The sequence below is a fragment of the Girardinichthys multiradiatus genome, chromosome X (genome assembly GCF_021462225.1).
Source record: "Girardinichthys multiradiatus isolate DD_20200921_A chromosome X, DD_fGirMul_XY1, whole genome shotgun sequence".
In the NCBI taxonomy this organism is placed as follows: Eukaryota; Metazoa; Chordata; class Actinopteri; order Cyprinodontiformes; family Goodeidae; genus Girardinichthys; species Girardinichthys multiradiatus.
Genome location: NC_061817.1, coordinates 5,826,603 through 5,849,497, shown reverse-complemented (window position 1 = coordinate 5,849,497; position 22,895 = coordinate 5,826,603). Strand labels below are relative to the sequence as shown.

Here is a 22,895-nt window from a genome sequence, read left to right as displayed (position 1 = left end):
CATCTGCCCGTCTTGTTACCATGTGGAGTAGAGCATTCAGCTGCTCTGCTCCCCAGCTCTGCAACTCACTCCTCACTACCTGTTTTTATGTTTTATGATGTAAGGTGACCTTGAGTGTCAAGGAAGGCGCCTATAATAAAATGTATCATTATTTTTAAAACTACATTCCTTGCAACAAATTCACACAAAAATGTCAAATGAACTTAGCAAAGCATATGATGCAAAGCAAAAAAAAAACATTTATCTCCATAGCTCCAAGGACTGGCCAGGTTCTGGTAACTCGTGTAGGTCTGGTTTCTTGCTTGGATGAAGGGTTTGTTCTGAGGTTCAGTTTCAAGTAAAGCAGACCAGTGTAAGGGAGGGGCAGCAACGCAGGAGCAAATTTTTATGTAAAAGTGTTATGTGCTCTTTCAGCCAATAAGCAAGGACTTAATTAACCAATTACATTGAGCCTTTCCCATTTTATGGTGAAACCCTCAAAACTATTTCCTTTTTTACCTGAAACTAATTGTCTGCTGGCCAGTTTGTGCATTCGAGGCATTTTCTACATGTGATCACTTCACAGGATAAAAACAGCTTGACAGCTACATTTAGGATGTTAACACAAGGTCAGTCAGTCATTTTCTATATCGTTCCTTCCATAGTGGGTCGCAGGGAAACTGGTGGCTATCTCCAGCAGTCTATGGGCAGGAGGTGGGGTACACCCTGGACACGTTGCCAGTCCATCGCAGGGCAACACAAGGTATCATTCATTATTAAAACTTATGACTAATTATGGATTATTTCAATGCAAAGGAAATAAAATGGTTGACCTTCAAAATCATTTGTTTTATCTCAGACTGTCCAATGCAGCCGCAGCGGATTGTGTTATAAATTGCATGGTAGCACAATAATTGAAATAAAACATATTCTTTTAAGAAAACAAATTCTCATCTTTAGAATGACAGTTCTGACTGAACGAAGTCTAAATCATAAAATTCCCTGACCCAGCTGAGTCTAGCAGGGCAAACCGTGTCTAGAGGGAAGGTCATAATACGAAGTTAGTTCACACTACAGGAGCTAATTTGTTTTCTTAGATAGCAAAGCATAGATTCTGTTTGAAAACTGTAGAACAACTTCCAGTTAACAGGTCAAGAATTTTATTTATGACTGAAAACATAAGAGATATCATGCTCTGGAGTATCTGATAAAAAACAAGAAAAGTAGACTACTTGAACAATGTCAGAAGTTGAATTTCATGCAGAATAAAAACAAAAGAATTTGTGTCCTACTATTTTCCATCTTGATACTTACCATTAAACAAGAAGTGCCACTAGAATCCTGCATCAGAAGGCAAATCAGAAATCAGAAACAAGTACACTTAGATGTTAATAGATTTCCTTTTGAATTTTTAAATACATACACACAAAATGAACTTAAACCTCAGCTGCCCATGTACTTTTTTATTTGTTCAGTTCTTCAAACCGTTCACATCTGCAAACAAGCAGGTTCACTGAACTATTAGAGTTCATTAAAAAAATTAGTAAAGCCCTTAAAAACAATAAATGTTTACGTGTTTTCTGGAAAAACAACTTGCATGTCCATAAGTTTATTTCAGCCAAAAACTATAAAGGCGAACTCCTTTAAGTGTTTAGCAAAAGTTGCACAATTAGTCTTTTTAGGACCAAGCGTAATGTGCCACTCAACTATTTTTACCTCCAAAGTGGCTCAGCATGTACTTTGCAGTTGAGCATGCTGGTATATGTCCACAACTGATCCAGGAGGTCTTGTATCATCTTGTCAGTCACATCATCTGAGTCCTTGGCATGGTGTCCTGCTGATGTCCAGAATACCAGTGTCCAAAATTGTTCATGTATCCTCCTGAGTGCACTGGCGCACCTTTGGCAGCCATACTGATGTCCCACAGAGAACATGGAGAGGAGGAAGATTGTGGTGGTGGGGCAAGGTGATCTCCCTCAGGTCCACAAGGCCCATTCTTCATTATCTTTTTGTACTTGGACCGTTTGTTTTGGAACCATATTTTCACCTGGAGAACAGGGGAAAAGAAATAGGGTGAGAACAAGGGTTTAAAATCTAGGCTATTAGAATACCCGTTTATTTATCTGTTATGCTATCAAACATTGGGTACCATGCTCCTTATGATGTTCAGCATTCCTTTTCCAGTTAATGTATTTTGACCATATCTTTCACAAAACAGTGCATTTTAATAACGTAGTTAACATCTAAAAGGAGACAAAAGTGAAACAAAATAAAATTTTCAGCATAGAATCAAATCAGAAAATAAAACTTTTCTCACAAAAATCTCCATCAAATAGGTATTATTCAATACACGGAAATTAACGTCTAAATTGCTGACAAAAAAAGTACACCCCTATGTGAAAATGTCCTAATTGTTCCCAATTGGCCATTTTACCTCCCGAGTGTCATGTGACTCGTTATTGTTACAAGGTCTCAGGTGTGAATTGGGGAGCAAGTGTGTTACATTTGGTGTTATTGCTCTCATACTAATCACTGGAACTTCAACATGACACCTCATTGCAAAAAGCTCTTTGAAGATCTGAAAATAAGAATTGCTCTACATAAAGATGGGCTAGGCTATAAGAAGACTGCCAACACCCTGAAACTGAGCTGCAGAACAGGATAACAGAACAGTTTCCATTCAGAACAGGCCTTGCCATGGTCAACTAAGGAAGATGAGTGCTCAGCGTCATATCTAGTGGTTGTCTTATAAATAATAAACGTACGAGTGCTGCCAGCATTGCTGCAGAGGTTAAAGGGTCCGCCTCTCAGTGGTCAGACCATATGCTGCACGGTGCATTAAATTGGTCTACATGGTTGTTGTACCAGAAGGAAGCCTTTTCTAAAGACGATGCACAAGAAAGATCGCAAACAGTTTGCTAAAGACAAGCAGACTAAGGACATGGATTACTGGTACCATGTCATGTGGTCTAAGGTAACCAAAATCAACTTATTTGGGTTAGATGGTGTTAAGTGTGCGTGGCTGGAACCAGGTGAGGAGTGCAAAGACAAGTGTGTCTTGCCTACAGTCAAGCAGGATGGTGGGAGTGTCATGATTTGGGGCTGCATGAGTGTTGCCGGCTGTGAGGAGCTACAGTTCATTGAGAGAACCATGAATATCAGCTTTGACATATTGAGCAGAGCATGATCCTCTCCCATTAGAAACTGGGCCGCAGCACAGTATTCCAACAGGATAATGACCTCAAACACACCTCCAAGACAACCACTGCCCTGTTACAGAAACTGAGGGTAAAGGCGCTCGAGTGTTCAAGAATGTCTCCAGACAAACGCTGCTAAGTATTTGGTTACATTTTATTTTACTTTACTTGCTTACTTGTATTTATACATAATTCATATAGAGGTCATCATATTTCTAATAATAAATATCTTCAATAAAAGCACTTGTACATTCTGTATAAACCCCTAGTGTAATAACATTCTGCATGAAGAAGGAAACTGTATCTACCCATCCTCTATACCTTCTTTACTTCCCTATAGGGTCGCAGAGGAGCTGGTGCCTATCTCCAGCGGTTTACCGGCGAGAGTCAGGGTACACCCTGGACAGGTCGCCAGTCCATCACAGGGCAACACAGAGGACAAACAACCATGCACACACACATTCACACCTAAGGACAATTTAGAGAGACCTATCCTAATAGTCTGTGGTTTTGTGTTTTTATACTGTGGGAGGAAGCCGGAGTACCTGAAGGGAACCCACACATGCACAAGGAGAACATGCAAATTCCATGCAGAAAGACCCCCGGATGGGAATCGAACCCAGGACCTTTTTGCTGCAAGGCATCAGTGCTACCAACTGCGCAACTGTGCAGACCATCTAAAAGAAAACGATGCATTTTATCTTTCATATAAAAAGACACATAACCTTTTATCTCACTGTCTGACATTACATCGCACTGAACTTGTTTTAGATCATTTAGGATTACAAATATTATTTCTATTTGCTAAATACAAGAATAGAGAGATTATCTTTTTACGATACGTTTTTGTACATTCTTCTAAAATTCAGAAGTTGACATACACTAAGATTCCTCTGTTTTCAAACAATTTGAGAAAGCCATAATTTAGATGTCACTGCTTCAAATCGTGATAGTTTCTGATAATTCACAAGATTTGAGCTAAATAAAGGCAACAGATCAAACGCTCTGCTTCCATCACTGAGATATCAAAATAAATCTGCCAAGTTATGAGGAAGAGAATTGTGGACTTCCACAAGTCTGGTTCATTCTTGCCCAAAGGTGCAATTTTCTTCTGTTCAAACAATTATATGCAGGTATAAAGTCATGGGAATGTCCAGCCATGTCACCAATTAGGTAGGAGATGGGCTCTGTGTCAAAGCGAGTGTGCATCAACTACAAACTGTAGCAATCCAGAAAAGCAGGAGCAGAATAGAACATAAGGAAAAAATCAGCAACTGGATAATTTACATTAATGCAGCGCAACAATCCCTACAGCTTTTGTTCGCTTATCCTCTTGTTCCGCTGGGGGCAGCAGCAGCCTGCAGTGCATTCAATTTCTTCATTTAAATAGGGCGGTCTGTACCTCTTTTGCACCTGTTATCCATTATACGATCAATCTTTGAAAATCACATGCAACACGCCCACTTATTGCATGTGCAATTTTGCTTTTGTACAAGTAATTTAGCACGCCCTATTTGGGATATTTGAAGATCAGGCCCAAAATGTCAAAAGCAGGGTGATTCTAATTAAAGTAAAAAAAAAGCATGGCTCATGATAGAAGAGAACAGAATGTCTGCACAATACTTTCAGATAATCTTCAAAAGTTAAGCTGACAAACACTTCATTAATTTCTCTGGGGTTAAAGATTATTTACTCATGCTGTTGTTGACATAATGGGCAAGTTATTTTCCCATGATGCCTGCCAATGGAGCATCAAATTACAATTACCTCTTAAGATAAAAAAAACACATCGCCAATTATAACACAGTTCAAATATTTGTCGGCAAATGATTTTAATTCCATATGTAAGCGAAACGTTTTTGGTGTTGACTGCAGACAATATCATGGCACGCAGTAAAGAGAAAAAGATAAAAGTACAAAGGAAAAATGTAGACAACTGTTTTGGCAGTAGAATTGTTTTCTCCACCATACCCAGTATTATTACAGTGTGAGTTTATGGGTATTTATAAAGATGTCTGAATTGCTTTTATAGCAGATATTTAATCCTATAAAATAAAGGAAAATCCAATCTCTGGCTTATTTAATTGACTTAAATATGTGGAAAAAATTATCCCTCTATTCAATAATCAAAAACAGAACAATACTTCCACACCCAGCATTTAAACTAAATAGCCACAAAATCACAGACAGTATAATGATCTCTATTCTTGAAGAGGATCTGCTGACTTCAGTCTGTTTGAAATCAATATGGATGATGGTATACACATAAAATAAAACTGCTCCATAAAAATAAAGAACCAATATGATTTAAGCACATGCCGTTTTCTTTTATCTGCTTTTCAAAATTAATCTAGAAAATTATTAAAACTTTTTATTTTGTGCATTTAAGTAATTTCCAAAATATGTCATTCTTGACCTGTTTATGCGGCTTATTATGTGTTTGATCTAACTACATATTAATAATAATATTGCAGTTATATACTGATACTAATCAATGTCAACAGTCGAACACAGATAGGGATGTGGCACAACGTTTATTGGGCCAGGAGTCAATCAATAGCACGTTTCGGGACTACAACATAAGTGAGAGTATCTCTACAATAATTACTGGTTCTCATATTCCAGCAGTAACATAGAACTGACAGCTTTCAGGAAGGCTTAACTAATGACAATGACTTTAATGGAGGAGTGTAGCTAAGAGGCATCACAAGTCCCTTGAAGCTTGGATTCACATAGATGTGTCACACTAAACTCCAAATATTCGTCAGTCTTCATCACAAAAGGAATTTACTTGCAAGCATTAAACCAATTTGCTTGTGTATACGTGTCTGTGTGGCAGTCAGAGATGGATACATTTTGGAGAAAAAAACATCAGAACTGTACTACGTGCCATTTCTCTGCAGCGTCTGGGAACAGTTGTGATTTTCAGTTGAAAGTGGTCAGTATCTGGCAGGCAGCCTAATGGCAAGGAGGCGGAATGGCGATGGGGTGTATGATCACTATCTTCAAGTGTGTGTGTTTCTTTATACGTGTATGAAAGCGCCCTCTTGGGCTAAATGTATTTAAGTAGATTCATATGTGAGTATTGGTGTGTCACTGTTTGGGTTCCAGGGTACTGATGTATGAGAAGAGAATGAACCGGCCAGTACATAATGCTCCATGCAGTATTAACATATGCAGACTGGGCTAGTTACAGTTGACTGCATGTTTCAATACAAGCTAATCAGTGTCTAATGGATTAACCACATGAGCACCAGTAAAGAAAAGAGTTTGAACTAGGGGTATTAAAATTGACCGTTTTAAATCTCTATGCATTTGTTTTTCATGTTTTTTCTTTTGAGCTTGGTTGGTAGTGGAACATCAGGAAATTACCTCCACAAATGCTAATACATAATGCTAAAGACAGTTCAAAATATTAATACGAGGTGCAGCGCTGGTGGTGCAGAGGCTATAGTCCCCGATGCGGGTTCAAGACCTGGCGACCTTTGCCAAATGTCTCCCCCTCTCTTTGCCCTCTTTCTTGTCTACCTACTTTCAGAAAAATGAAAAAAATAAAGGCCTTTAGTGCTGCAAAAAATATTTATATATATTAATATGAAATTATTTTGTATTTGCATCTGGAGTTCAGGTCTTCAACGTCTCCTTCTTCATCTGCTGCCCGATCCTCTCTGCACCGCTCCCTCATGGTTCCCCTTGTAGGTTGTGGGCCCACTGGGGGATGGCTTCGCATCTCTTGTTTTGGCATGGCTCGGCCGGGTCCCGCAAAAAGTAACCCGGCCACCAGGCGCTTGCTGACGAGTCCTGATCCAAGGACTGGCTCCAGGTTGGGACCCCGCTCTGCTGTACAGGCAACAGCATGCACTGGGGCAGTTCGCAGCCAAGTCTGAAGCAGCTGGGATGAGGATCAGCTCCTCCAAGTCTGATACCATGGTTCTTGGCTGAAAAAGGGGGGCTTGCCCTCTTCAGGTTGGAGGGGAGCTCCTGCCTCTAGTGGGGGAGTTCAGGTATCTTGGGGTCTTGTTCACAAGTGAGGGGAGAATGGAGCAGGAGATTGACAGACGGATCGGTGCAGCTGCCGCATTAACGAGGCTGCTGTGCCGGTCCGTTGTGGTGAAGAGAGAGCTGAGCCAAAAAACAAATTTACCGGTTGGTCTATGTTCCTACCCTCAACTATGGCCATGAACTTTGGGTCATGGCTGAAAGACCGTAGATCCCGGATACAAGCTGCTGAAATGAGCTTCCTTCGTAGGGTGGCCGGGCACTCCTTTAGAGTAGTGTGAGGAGCTTGGCCATCAGGGAGGGGCTCGGAGTAGAGCCGCTGCTCCTCCACGTCGAGAGGAGTCAGTTGAGATGCCTTCTGAACGTTCTCGCCGGGAGGTGTTCCAGGCATTACCACTGAGAGGAGGCCAAGGGGATGGCCCAGGACACGCTGGAGGGCCTAGGTTTCCCGGTTGGCCTGGCAATGCCTTGGGCACCCCCTGGAGGAGGTGTCTGGGGAGATGGAAGTCTGGGCGTCTCCACTAAAGCCCCTTTTCCACTGGCTCGATTTGGCCCGACTCGGCTCCACTCAGCTCGCTTTGCGAGCATTTCCATTACTGTTATTTCAGTACCGGTACCTACTTTTTTGGTACCTCCTTCTTAGCAGGGTTAAGCAAGGCCGAGTCGGTACTGTACGTGACATGAACAAATGGCTGTTCGCTGATTGGCCGTGCGTGCGGCCAGCCGTAAGAGTCGACCAGCGTAAAAAAACGACAGCAATTTTCAAGCGACAATCGAGTGAGAGAAAAATATGATGGAGTCCGGATAGTTATCCGGATAAGTCACCCCTTGGAGCAACGACGAGGTGCAAGCTTTTCTGGCGATAATAGGAGACTGCAATATTCAGCGGCAGCTGAATAAATATATAGGCAACAACTATAAGAAATAAAATGGGATCTAATTCAAATTTTTCCAAGTCTCTTAAAGGGAAAGTGAAATCTTTAATAATAATAATAAAACTGATGTCATAATCCTACTCATTAAAGCTGATTGTCAATGCAGTCAGCAGATGTAATCTCCAGGCAATAGACGTGTTACTTCTTATTTTTGTAATGCGTTTCGGTCTTTATTTCTCTACACCGGCGGTTGGGTATTTCATTCGCGTTGATGCAGCACGACACATGATGCTTTAAAGCTGCGCCTCCATGTGGTGTTCCCTTCAGCGGAGCAAAAGCGGGTCTATGGAAATGCAACACACAACGTGCAGTGCCGTGCGGAACTGTTCTGGGCTGGCCAAATTGAGCAAGGGGAAAAGGGGCATTAGTCTACTGCCCCCCGTGACCCGGTCCCAGATAAAGCAGAAGACAATGAGTATGAGTATTTTGTATTTGTTTTAAAATAATAGCTAATGTTTGTTTCCTGCTATATTTCACAGTGGCAATGTCGCCTATCTGTTAGAGAATGAATAATTAATTACAGCTCATGGCAGGAGGGTTAGAAAAAATCTTCTAACATTGTTCTTAATGAGAAATTAGTATCAGTTCAAACTTGTCAAGAAGTGAAATATTTACAATATCTGGAGGACAGAAATTGGCCTCAAATCTTAGTTTGATCAATCTATAGAAAGAAACATTAAATACAAGCAACAAAGAAACACAGGATATAAGCATAAGTCCCTTTCAAAATAAAGTTACACAATAAGTCCCTAAACACAAACTCCGCTTTATATTTATTCAGTCTGTGGTTTGTGCTTACATAAATGAAATCATCATGGAAGTGACAGATGTTCCATAAGAACAGTCAGCTTCACAGCTATTTGCAACTGTGCACTGTAAATATCTCTCTGCTGCTCAGAGTCTTCATGCAGCACACCCCAAGGTGTTATTAACACAACAAAACTCAAGAAAGTGTCTTTTGAAAGGAGACCGGACTGATATTATTTTTCCAACGAAAGAACTCTCACTCTGGACTCGCTTGGTTCTCGTGCCTTCGAACATTGGTGTTTCCACCCACCAGTTTTGGGAACCAAGCAACAACATTGGGCGTTACACGATGCCGGTTGGGGGGGGGGTCCTGCTAAGCTGCGAGCATTGCTCCTTTTAATGCAAAAAAAGAGCATTAGTGAACTATAGGGAGACTGTAACTCCGTGCAAGAACAATGGTATGTCCAATGTTTTCATTTGTATATGTTCAGCATCCGCGAGTGTAACGGAAATAAATTGTTATGCAATGCGTGTTCATTGTGTTTTTACAAACATAAATAATGTTGATACGGTACGTTCTTCGCTTTCGTTGCCATACTCGCTGCTTCTATTGTCTGCAGCTTCCACCTGGAAATGTGTCACCGGTTACAAATCTCAACCAGGTTGGTGTCCACCAAGCTGGACAACAGATGGTGTCTGCAGTAGTTGTAGTCCACGTACCAGGTCATGCTGTCTGGAAAAAATAAGTATAGAGCAACCACAAGTTTCTGGATAACTTGGCACATAAGATTTACTAGAAAATTTTGGGAGTGTTTTCAGCAAAAGTTATAAAATATTCAGCAGGAAAGATACAGTTTAAAGTTCCTCAGTGAACCTGGTCTTTCAATGGAGGATTTACCTGATTGTATCTAACTGGACATCAACAACTACTTAAATCATAAACTTGATACTATCTAGTACTATATTTATACAGAGGAATGTAAAAGTTATGTCTCTTGAGACATACAACCAGCTTACACTCAGGCACTGCTGTTTGGACCGTACTAAGCAAGTCTCTTTCTTGTCTATGTGAACCCTGGCTTTGCCATGACAGGTTAACTTGACACATTTTCTGGCAAATTGAGTTAATATCTATTTGAGCACTTGAAGGGACTTACAGATACTGTATAGAACATCAAACTTTTAACCACAGATGATCAGATAATAATTTTACATATATGTGTAAAAACGAGACAGTGATGTCATGGCAAAAGCAGCTAACTCAGTTCTGACGTGCAGCTTTCCTTAACGCATGCACTTTACAAGGAGAGGATGAAACACGAGTGAACACAGTCTTCTGTTATAAGATGTAACACAAAGAGCTTAAATTCTTCATATTTAAGTTTCCAAATCAAGATACGAAACAGTGTAAGAGCAGCTTTTTTTTTTTTTTATTACTTTGGTTTAAAAGTAAAAATTTACAACTAACTTGAACTGTTTTTCTTCTTCTGTTAGAAAAGAGACATCAAAACAGATAGAAAGTAAGCTACTATTAGGGTTTTCAATTGAGCAAACTATCTTACATGCTTCTGCATAAGGGAAACATTATTTTGTCAAAGATGTACCCATACAAACCTCTAATTCTCATATAATAGTTCGGTTCTCCCAAATTTTCCTCTGGATTACCATCATTCATCTAGCTCTTCATTCTAGGTTGTTGTTGGGGAAGTGACAGGGAAACAGATTTGGTTTGTCTGATGATTTCTACAGCCTGTTGTTGAGCACAAGATAACCATTTTGAAATTTTTTGTGAAAAACGTTTTTCATTTCAACAGGAACCACCCAGCGTAATAAACTAGCACAAATACTGCCTTGGCCTCCACCACCATCACAGCTAAACATAAAAAGCTATATTTCTATTGTGGATATTTTTGTGGCAGGCGAAAGTACCATCAGGTACAGGGGTTGGACAATGAAACACCTGTCATTTTAGTGTGGGAGGTTTCATGGCTAAATTGGACCAGCCTGGTAGCCAGTCTTCATTGATTGCACATTGCACCAGTAAGAGCAGAGTGTGAAGGTTCAATTAGCAGGGTAAGAGCACGGTTTTGCTCAAAATATTGAAATGCACACAACATTATGGGTGACATACCAGAGTTCAAAAGAGGACAAATTGTTGTTGCACGTCTTGCTGGCGCATGTGTGACCAAGACAGCATATCTGACAATTTCTGCTTAGTTGGTTAAGCACTTTATCTCAAACATGTAAAAGACCACAACAAACAATATAATCCCTCAGTGATAATACACATCATACCTTCATATACCAAGGTGTAAAAAACATGCCATAAAAATAGCCTGGTTGCCAATTTAAGAAACATTTATAAAGAAACTGGGCCTGTATTCTTCATAATCCTTATAAATACTTTTAATAGCATGGCAGTTGAATTCTTGTCAAAATGTACCTAATGTCAGTTACAACCCAGTTTCTACATCTACTACAACTTCCTCAGTAAACATGTATGTGACCTGTAGTACAATATAGCAAACCGCTGCCTCTAAAGCACATTCTTACCACAACAGGCACAGGCAAATAAATAGATCATCTCATACTCCCAGTGTAAACAAATCTGTGGCAGTTGATTCATTGGGGATTAGGACCATTCAACTGATGACACAGCATGAAATGTGAACTCATTACATTAACATACACTCATGCACATATCATATAGCAGCTGAAATATTCCAAAACAGTCATAGTTAATGTTTCATTGTTGCTACACCTGCTGTCAACTTAGAACCTGATTTTTCACCTCTACTGACTCAGTGTAAGTAATCTGTTGTAACTGTATACAGAGAATTATTAGCCTACACACACATCAGAAAATATTATAGTCACTGGCTTCATTAAATATATTTTTTTGTTGTATGTTACCAATAAAATAATTTTTTTTTATAAATGTACACTTTAAAGGGTTGAGTAAAGCCCATAATGTCTCTTGCAACATATTGATGTTAAGAATGTTAAAAAGCAGATACTTAAAAAGTCTCCAAAACATAGAATCTTTCATTTTAGAGGACAAAGTTTCCATTGGAAGGAAGTGGAAGGTGACATGGCATTGGTGTTGTGTCATTTTAAAATACCATCACCTAAAGCACTTCAAAATCACTCTAGTGACCCACATTAAACATATTGGCAAATTATGTTTGGCATATTATAATGTATGTTGATAAGTGCGTTGCTAAGTTTATTTTTCATTTACAGGAATTCAGCATAAAAAACAAACCAAGCTGTCAGAGATGTAACAAGACCTAGCTCACCACTAAGGTAGCTAAGGTTGGTTTAGTAACATTTAAAAATTTGCTTTATCTAGCTTTTAAATACAACTAAGAAACTATGGACCAATCTTCGGCTTAGTTATTACTTTTTTAACAATTCAATGTGATTGTGGTTCCATCTAAGCAATCGCTACTGGTTAACTACATTCACATTAGATTTAATCTCCACTTTCGACCATATGGAATTAGTTTTAGCGGGAGAAGCTAACCATAAATGGCCTCAAGTTTATCAAGTTGGGGGATTACTCTACATTTCAATCTCAAAAGACTCACAAGGAAAAGGATGGCAATTAGAAAAGTTTTAATGATGGGAATTGGCAGCCAGGGAGTGAGGAAACCATGAGGAGATGGGAAGGAAAATGGTGGAGGTGGGATGAGCTCAGCTGACAAGCGAGGATGTACATGGCTGAAGGTCCTTAAAAACGAGGCGTCGGAAGGTGTTTGGATGAAGAGTCATGTGGACAGGATGCTGATTGGATGGCAGGGAGACGCACAGAAGAGTCATTGGAAGGAGCGGGCAGTGAAGGTGAGTCTTTCATTTTGAATTTTTGTCAAAACTCCATTTAATTTACATAAACTTTAGGCCATGAGGTTTTAAAAAAATATTCACAAATACTAGGCTGATAAGCAGCAGGTGTTATTTTTAAGACCATAATCAGAAAATGGTAATAGAAAATATCATTATGTTTTATGAAATTTAAAAAATAAGCTACAAAGACCCTATGATTTAGGGTAAACTATTTCCAAGCCAACACCAAAAGCCTTAAATATTAATATATTTTTGCTTTTGGTAAAAATAAGGTTAAAATGTCTAGAGACTTTTTTGTGCTAATTGGAGATGGTAAATTATGCATAGGTCAGTTACTAGTATCAAGGTACACTAACGTTTAAAAAAGTTACGGACAAAGAAGGCTGTTCAAAAATAAGAGTCACACCATGGAAACTCATTACTCTTATTAAGGTAAGACTGTTCTACAGCTACAGCTGCCAAGCTACTGTTAGGCAGCCGTGTGCAGGCTCTACCCAAGTCAACTACTACTGGCTTCTTCCACTCCCAGTGTTACGCCACAAAGAGCAGGATGACTAAAAGGTATACTTTTCTGCCAAAAAAGCACTTCAAAACTACTACAAACGTTAGCTGCGGTTTATTCTATATTTTTGATCATATTAGTGCATCAAAATCAAAACAAACATGTTTAACATAATTATAATTGTAATAATCAATATGTGATGGTATTTTACCAGCAGTAGGAGTAACTGCTATTTTTCTGTTTGAAACAAAGGTAAATGGATCATTTCATTCATTTCTGTTTTGTGTGTTAACACCGTGATACCATGAAATCAGTGTATTATTTTTTTTCAAGGTTATCTCATACTATAGCAGAAAATCAAACATAAAGGACAGTAATGCCTGAATACAAAGGTTTGTATGACAAATGTATATTAGGAGAAAAATTAAATTACAGTTTTCCATACCGATTGTTCTAACATATATAAAATATCTAATAAAAAATTTATCCAAGGTTACCTGGAGTCTAAGTCAACATAGTTCAATGATTCAGTGCAAAGCATTTTTTAAAACAAATAACTGATAAAACAAATGGACTTTGTGCTAAGTTCTAACTTTGTCTATGCTAGGATAGGAACGTCCCATAACATTTACATTAATGTAAGTAATTATCAGTATCTATATCCAGGTGGAAGAACCTGTGGAGGAATGTACCGCTGCCCGTTTAGGCGTTTGATTTGCTTCAACTGTGAACAAAGGAAACAATTAAAGATGTAATTGATTTAGGCTCATACAGGAGATCTCAATTCACTTTTGTATTTTTTTTTTTTTTCTTATATGGGTGACTGGGAATCTTCTCACACGTCACAGCTGTTCTATACAAATACGTTTCTTCTTTATGTTGGAAGTCACTGGAAGGTTTATTATTCCTTTCCTGTGCTTCTTTGAAAAACAATAAAATAGCTAATATAAATAGGCACAAATAGTTTACTTGTTTTGCACCTTCATCCCTGTATGTTCGATGTTTACCTGGGTCTGTGTCAGGCCTAGTTTAGCTGCAAGGTCGGCCCTCTCGGGCAAGGCGAGGTACTGCGTCTGCTGGAAGCGCTGGTTGAGCACCTGGAGCTGCAAACTGGAGTAGATGGTCCGAGGCTTTCTTATCTTCTTCCCCTTCCCATTCAGCCTCACCTCCCCGTTCTCTATCACCGCTGTGGGCTTTTCATGTTCTAAAGCCAGAGAGGGAAGAGAACAATTTGCTTGATATAGGTCACTTCAGAAGAGAACTACAACTAGTTTTGCATCAAGCAGTTTTATGACGCAAATGCACAAAGAAAGTTAGTTAAAACACAATGGTGCAATATAGAAAGCTGAACATTTCACCATTTGGAGTGTTAGGAAATTCAATATATGCTCTCTAATTCCCCAAACAAAAAATTATTAAATTGAAATTGGTCTAACAATATTAAAAATACACTAAACCAACAAACATTTACCTCCCACACACAAGTGTCCAAAGTGATTTAGAAGATGTTAATGGACATTAGTTTAACATATTGTTGCTATATTCCCTGCCCAAAAATGTATTCTCGAATTTTGCAACTAAAATTCAAAGTCTTAAATGTACTCGCTGATGAAAATATCTAAAACCTTTGTGTCGGTTTGTGTTAGAAGGATGTCGGACCTTCTTACACTCAATATGTTCCCCTTTAAAACATTCTGTTGTTCTATATTTTTGCCGGTATCTGTTCTATTTATCAAACATTGATAAGCATGAGTTGGTTTTTGAAGATAAACCAAGGCTTTAAAAAGTTATGGTTTCAACAACCCCTATTTTGGCATATTGTTTCTAGAGTTCAAAATCCTTTCAATGATGTGTGAGAAAAAGTGCTAGAGTGACTCATGTTTTCTCTAGCTACATGAAACTTTAAATAATGCTGCGCTGCAACGCCTCCTAACCTCCAGTTAGCTGATTAGAAGAATGCTACTACATTTAGCCCTTGCAATACGTAAAGATGAATTCAACTGTGTGTGAATATTTTTTGCTCATGAAAAACAGAGTCATGCTGGGAGAACTAAAAGATCACTGCCACCGATCACTGTTATTAGGGTAATGCAGATTTAAAAATTGCAGTTGGAAAGCTACGGACTGGGTGACTGTTAAGTAGCCAACTGCAGGCTGTACCTCAGCTAATATTTTCCCTAAATAAACAGCTAGAGCTTGTCGGACTTCAAGTGTTACTCTATAAAGAGCAGAATGAAAACAAGTATATTCCTCTAGCAAAAAGCACTCAAAAAAACTAAAACATTTAGCAAGTTTTGATTCTATACTCTCTTTGTGTATCATTTTCAAAGGAACAAGATATATATTACAGATAATGTTATCACAACTGTAGTATTTAGTATATAATTGTATCCATAGTAGGAACAATTGTTGCTTTCAGTTAGATCATGATATACAGTAATCCCCTGAAACCAAGGTATTTCTATTCTGTGATGTTCTTAAACCAGCCCATGCCTAATCACGCACTATATTGCTTTATTTTATAAACATACATCCTACCTTAATCATCATATTCTTACTGACATTTAATTGTATTTATTAGAGGTGGACCGATTGCAGTTTTCTGGCCGATCACAGATCTTTAAAAAGACTGACATGCCGATTCAGATTTTGGCCGATACTGACTTTTTAAAAAAAATAATTCACACTGTTAGGTGTTATAAGATCACAATACACCAACAATGTTCCAATCTTATTTAAAAAAAACAAAAACATTGAACTTGTTTTAACTGCTCATGAAAGTCACTAGATTTGTCGCTAGTTAGTTTTTGAAAATAAATATAGCGACAAAGTTGCTAAGTTGACAGCAGTGGGGTGACTATTGTTAACTGCACACGTGACTTGGTGGGCGGGTCTGTCAGTCAGCCCTCTCTTACGGCAGAGCAAAAGGGGACAGTGTCTTTTTTGCAGACCTTTGTGGAGGTAGATAAGATCAGTTTTACTTGTAATTATTGGCCGATCATCGGTCACCCAAAATTAACAAAATCAGGGCAGATTGATCGATCGATCGGTGCACCCATAATATTTATTATTTTGATCTGACCACAGGGGGGAAAAAATTCTTTGCTATCTTGTAATGTTGGTCCAGACAGTACTTTAACCCTCTCTTTGTGTCACACAGTAGTGTTGATTCAAACCCAGGCTGCTCTATAATATATCATTGTAACATAGTTTAAAATAGATATTTTTATGACAGTTTATGTATGATGAGTCCTGCAAATCTTCCTAAAATCTTTGTACTCTACAAGTATTCACATTGTACATATAGCTCAACTGAAAGGGCTTTTATAATATTCTTTTCTTTTCTTTTTGTTTCTCTTAAAAAAGTTACATCCTGAATATGTTTTCCCACATTCACTTTTGTAATGACATGAACTGTATGCCTGCAGTAGCGACAGAGAACGTCTGTGGACGAGCCAAGGCCCCAAAAGGAGTTCAGGTTCAGTAATTGAGCTCATTGAACCTGAAGAGACAGCAGTGCACCGATGGGCAGAACTACCCTGCAGAATACCTGGAAACAAAGAGAGGGCTTGGAAAATCTTCAACAAATCTTTTTGTTTAGAAGAAGCAGATAATTATCATTTAGATTATAAACTTTTTAATATTTTTAGAGATTTTGTTTCGGGATTCCACAGACCTGACTGATCACAAATAATAGTAAATGTTAAAGATGTCCATTGTCTTGGTGCTTTGAGCAAAACACAAGAATAAAATACTGAACAGACCATGCAGGCACTATAAACACACCAAAAAGATGCCATCATGTAGTATTATATTTGTGTATATATGTGTATAATTCTTTTCTTTTCTTTTTTTTTTTTTTAAAGAAAACATCCATTCAAATTTGTGTTACACTGATTATTGTATGCTTTTAAGAGATCCATGAAAGACTTTTAGGAAGAAGCTTTTATGGAAAGCCTCAAATAATTTTGGGGCAGACATGCGTTCTTACTCGAAAATGGCTTGCAAATGTACAAAATCTTGTTAAATTCTGATACTTTCAAATCAGGTGTAAATATTTCTATTACTCCTGAAAACATCTCAACAATTGTTCCTGATATCCTTGGATTTCTAGTTACTTTTAAATTTTCAAAGTGACAAAGTAAGATCTGTAGATGAGTCCATGCCGAAAATGATAAATTAAATCAATATATTTAAATGTTTAAACACATGTATTATTATTATTATGATAATTAGTATCTTTCTAACTGCAACTTGCTCAACAAAAAACAGCCTCTCCAGTCTGCTGTAAAGGGATTACTCTAATATACTGTTTTGCCACTTAAATATCATGTCAAAACGTGAATTTTTAAACATTGTGTTTCATTTTATTTTAAAATTTCGACTTGAGCCATTTAACAAAATACAGTATTATCAAATGCAGTATTATTTTCTAATCGTTCCCTATAAATGCTGAATGGATATCTATTCATGACTTTTAGGTTGACCAGTCCTTGTCTTTCTTTAGGACAGGAGACATGTTTAGCATATAGATTCACATCTGAGATAAAGTCAATGCAAATCAGGCTTGTTGAGCCCATTTGATCAACCCAAACTAAGTCTCAATCACATCTAGACAACAATGGATGTCTTTATGAAGAGCTCTTTTTTTTCTTTTCTTTTCATTGTCTACCAGATTTTCTGATCTTCTCTTTTAAAGTCTATTCAGCGGAATTTTGCTGGAGGGGTTGTGGCCTACTTATTATGTAAGCTATAAACATGTCAGATACCAGCTGCACATGGACTAACTGTAATTAATAATAAATTTAAAAAAACAACTAATATTAATTTGTTTTCAAGATGCTGACATTTTCAATTTAAATCCAATGAACGCTGCACACAGCAGGCCCTGCCGAACAGCGTGAAGAAGATGATGGCTTAAATGATGATTGAGGTATACGAGGCCCGCTGCGGGAGACCGCATGGCCGGTGTGGAGAGCTTCTGTCCACCCTAAAGCACACTAAACACGGTGCTGTGGCCGACCTGTGTGTGGAATCCACGGTGTGGATCCAATTATTGGGCTCCACTGCGGCTTGTTTTCATGGTATTCAGACTAGACTCTCTAGCCTTTTATAGGTTAATTTCCCCTCTCATTATTATTATCCTGTCATTATTTTTGATCTTATGGTGGTCCTGTGGTCTGTCTGTCTGTCGCATCGACACATTAGCTGAAAGTAATGCAGGCTTTAAGACACGAATAAATATATCTATATCTATAGCTATATATATATATATATATATATATAATTTATTTTACATTATTGCATACATAGGTTAATGCGGTAAGTTTTTAATTATATTTAAATGTTCATAAATATATTCACATAGGCTATATAGCTATAAAACTTACCAGTGTCTTCTAGTCTCGTATGGCCAAGCGCGCCGCTGTGACCCCCGTGCTGGTAGGACAGGTAACCGGGATGGTGCGCGCTCACAGGAGCGTGGTACGGCGAGTAGCCCAGCGAGCGGCCGTACGAAGATGCTCCGGCCGAGAAAGGCCCGTCGTGCTGCGCGGGCCCCCCGACGGCGTGCAGACCGTGGACCGGGTAATGATTGTGGGCCAGGCCCGAGGACGGCTGCTGATGTCCGGGGTAGCCGTGGCCGCCAAACTCCAAAAACGCCGACTTTGACGGGTCAGCCGAGACTAATGCGTCCGATAAAGAGCTCATAGTCATCGCTAATGTCAGGGGCAGTGATGTGGTGCGAAAAAAAACTACCTCCAGGCGGGAGTCATCATAAAACGGCCCACCAACGCTTAAATAGTCAGCAGACTTTTATCAGCCGAAATGTTTTTAACGAAGACAGGAACCAAGAAGCCTAGAGGAGAAGGGGGTTACAGCGGTGGCTTTTAGCGGGTCTGTCTTCCGCTACATCCCAGCTGAGGGCTTCAATAACCTTTGCGTTGAAAAGCCATTAAATCCAGTCAAGCAGAGTCATGCAAATAAAAGTTCGATCCAAACAACCTGAAGTAGACGGTCAGAAAAGGAGCTCCCAGCAATCCTTTCTACCTCTTCCTGCTGGTAAAAAATAACCATCTAACTTTAACACACTGACGTTCGTTTCGTTCGGCGTTGTAAAACGGACTGAAGCAGCGCAGAAGACGTCGATCCTCTTCTTCATTACAGGCCACTGTCCGCAACACACACACAAACACACACACATATACACACACATCCTACAAGCGCACATATGCACTGCACTGATTGGTTGCAGCGCGTCACCGGAGAGAACAAATCAAAAGCCGCACCGATATAGCGCTCCGAGCACTGAGACCGAATAACCTGCACCGACTCGGCGAATGTCAAGAAACTGATGCAAGGATCAGGCCACAGTCGACAGCAGCTTGACTGAAGCAGTAAATATATCAGTAATTAACTAAATGAAAATGGCGCATCTGTATTACATCTCTGGCATATTGCTTATCTCGCAATTTCTTTTTTAAAAGATTTAAACAATAAAAAAGAAAAACAATTTTAACGGGTATAATTTCTAATGGGTTTTTATAACCCATTAGAAATAATAAAAATATAAGATTTCTCACATAAATGTAATAAAATAACATAAGACGTACATTCATTTCACATTTAGGTAGAAACTGGGCTGCACGGTGGCGCAGTTGGTAGCACTGTTGCCTTGCAGCAAGAAGGTCCTGGGTTCGATTCTCAGCCTGGGGTCTTTCTGCATGGAGTTTGCATGTTCTCCCCGTGCATGCGTGGGTTCTCACCGGGTACTCCGGCTTCCTCCCACAGTCCAAAGACATGCCTGTTAGGTTAATTGGTAACTCTAAATTGACCTTAAGTGTATGAATGAGTGTGTGCATGGTTGTTTGTGTGTTGCCCTGCGATGGACTGGCGATCTGTCCAGGGTGTACCCCGCCTCTCGCCCATAGACTGCTGGAGATAGGCACCAGCTCCCCCGCGACCCACTATGGAATAAGCGGTAGAAAATGACTGACTGACTGACTGTTTTGAATCAGTAATCGTCATGTGGAACAAAATAAAACATGTTTGTGATGTTAGGAGCTATGTAATTGCACACACACACAAACACACACTAAGCGTCCGTCTGTGGCCCGACACTGAGTGGGATAACTGCAACAAACATCGCTCCTATAGAAAAACTCAAAACTCGCGATTTTTTCAGATGAAAGCCCAAATTTCACTCAGGTCGCAGAGGAAAACCACGCACTGCGGGCCTTCTCCTACATTCAGCTTCGAAAAAATGTAAATTCCCTTTTTATTGGTGCATACAAAATTCCCCAAACTATGTCGATTTTTTTCAAAAAATATTTAAATGTATTACTGATTAGTTATATTCCTAAACTATTGTCATCCTGGATTTTCTTATGTTTTAATTAATTACTTAAAGCTTATTTAGGCCAAAAGGGACCAATATGGAGCACTGATAAAAAAAAATAAAAAACTGACATTTAACAATGAAAGTGGTGCAACAATATGCAGACATTTTATTCAGGTAGATTTGAAAAAGCAGCAAAAATCTAAGTTTAACAGCTTAATGAGACCTAAATAAATTTGTTAATTTCAAACTAGTTTTCAAACTGTACATACATAATTGCATAATTATGGTGTCCCAGCAGTGAATGCTATCTAAAGTTGCACAGAGAAATATTGGATGCATTTTTTTCAGTCATAGTCCACCTTCTGGATCTTTTTGTTGTTAAAACATGCCAAAGAGTATCTTTAAATTAAATAAATATGTATATATTTTACATGATGAATGTTTTGAATAAAATGGCAGAATAAAAACAATAAGAAATCGTTATTTCTCTTTCTATTTCTTCGCATATGATAAATTTAGGGGGCACAGCAGGTATAGCTAAAATCCACAGCAAAAACAAAATAAAAATAGAACCAATTGTGTTCTAAGTATTTAGACAAGAGACTGTGAAGTTAAAATCTGCTTTAATAAAAAAATGTCAAGACTACAAGTTACCAAATAAAGTATTTTCTTCAGAACTCTTTGTAAGGAAAATGTCTTAACATGAAGAGGCAAGTGCAAACAAAAAAGCCAATACATACGCTACAAGAACAGAAAAAGACTAAAGCTCAAGGAAGCAAGCCAGCTGATGTGACTAGTGGGGTGTGGTGGGGGGTGAGGGATGAGTTGGTTGGGGTAAATCAGATGAAGAAAAGAAACTTGACCTAAAAACAGGTTATTTGAGCTCATAATTTCTAGTCAGAAACATGCAGTTCTGGAAAGACCACAGCAGAAATTAGTTAACAGTCAAATGTCTAAAGAACACAAGCATGATTTGAAAAGTTAAACAGACTTTGTTTTGGACATGACAGTTCAAACTAAATTCCACTAGAAGGATTTAGGGGTATAAGGCTAGAGAGGGCTGAATATAAATGCATTCCACTCTTTTAGGTTTTTATTTGTAAGATTCACTGTATTTTTCTCCTTTGGACACATCTGACCATTTTGGTTTTAACTGCTGCCCTTTGTTTCCATTTCTTTTAAATTGTAACAATGTATTTTAATTGCAGACTGGTGTCATTTGAAATGTTTACTTTTTGTTTATTAAAGTCTTTTCACTAACAACCTTTTTCTTCTTAAACTTTTACATTTGGTTTTTAATGCGGAATTTCCTATGAAGTTAATGAAAGTTTCACAACTTATTAATACTGTTTAATTTGAAAGCCTTCATAATCAAATCCCCTTTTTTTCTTTTGTTGCATAAATGAGAATGATTACAGCTACATCTAATATTTGAAGAATAAATATACAAACAACAACACATCTTTTAGAACCAAAACTGTAGCAAATGTGAAGCAACAATGACCAACAGACTAAATAACTTTGATGCTGTTATTGTTCTTTGAGCTCTTTAGGCAAATGTTTTAGGATAGACATTAAATGTACTGATTTACACATTTGCAGATTTTGTTTGAAATGATGCATTTATACAAAATAAGCTTTTAATAATATAATGTCCCTTGAAGTTGATATTGAAATACAGTAAAATGCATCTGACCCAAGACAGTCTGAAAGAAAATTCAGTTAGCATGTTCTGGATGGTTAAAAGGAAATAGCCTTGACGACTTTGGTCACAGGATGGTTCGTTATCATAAATGTCTGAATGACATGCAGTTGCCTTGTTTCATACTAAGAGAATCTCAAGCATTTCCTTTTAGGTTCTAACAACATTCAAGATTTGCATCCCAGTCGCTTGGCTGACAATTTGTCTTTTAAAAATTCTGTGAACTTTGAATGTACCAAGGAAACTACAGATAATGAGGGACAATATGTAATTGTAAAAGGGAAATTAGAAAATGAAACAGTTACACTGATTAATGTCTATATCCCACCTGAGAGTGATAAACAATATCTTAAGACCTTGTTAACAACTATAGCATCAGAATCTGAAGGGGTCGTAGAATGGTACAGGACCTTTAAAGAAGACCTGATACCCATATTGCTGCCAGCACTCAACTATACACATAAGGTGGGTCAGGTCCCAATTTCCTGGAGTGAGGCAATCATTACGGTAATCCCGAAGGAAGGGAAAGATTTCGAGGACTGCAATAATTATAGGCCAATATCGGTACTTAATGTGGATTACAAAATATACACATCTATAATTGCTGAACGATATGGGGAAATCATGACACACCTGACTGAAGAAGATC

General features: G+C 38.4%; 1 protein-coding gene across 1 annotated transcript; it reads right to left on the bottom strand.

Moving 5' to 3' along the window:
- Window positions 1–1,122: 1,122 nt before the first annotated feature.
- Window positions 1,123–19,339, bottom strand: LOC124863319 (homeobox protein Dlx4a-like). Its single transcript, XM_047357652.1, has 3 exons — window positions 18,596–19,339; window positions 14,213–14,409; window positions 1,123–2,026 (listed from the first exon to the last, which is right to left on the bottom strand). Exons 1-3 carry the CDS (start codon window positions 18,918–18,920, stop codon window positions 1,784–1,786), a joined length of 765 nt encoding a protein of 254 aa, XP_047213608.1. The 5' UTR covers window positions 18,921–19,339; the 3' UTR covers window positions 1,123–1,783.
- Between the last annotated feature and the right edge of the window lie 3,556 nt (window positions 19,340–22,895).

Bases quoted from the DNA above. Each gene is read 5' to 3' on its own strand.
- LOC124863319 (XM_047357652.1), bottom strand. From the start codon at position 18,920: ATGACTATGAGCTCTTTATCGGACGCATTAGTCTCGGCTGACCCGTCA. The intron at 14,410-18,595 runs GTAAGTTTTATA...CTCTGGCTTTAG, and splicing joins TACGAGACTAGAAGACACTG to AACATGAAAAGCCCACAGCG. The intron at 2,027-14,212 runs GTAAACATCGAA...CCTGTTCTCCAG, and splicing joins TAGGCCTGACACAGACCCAG to GTGAAAATATGGTTCCAAAA.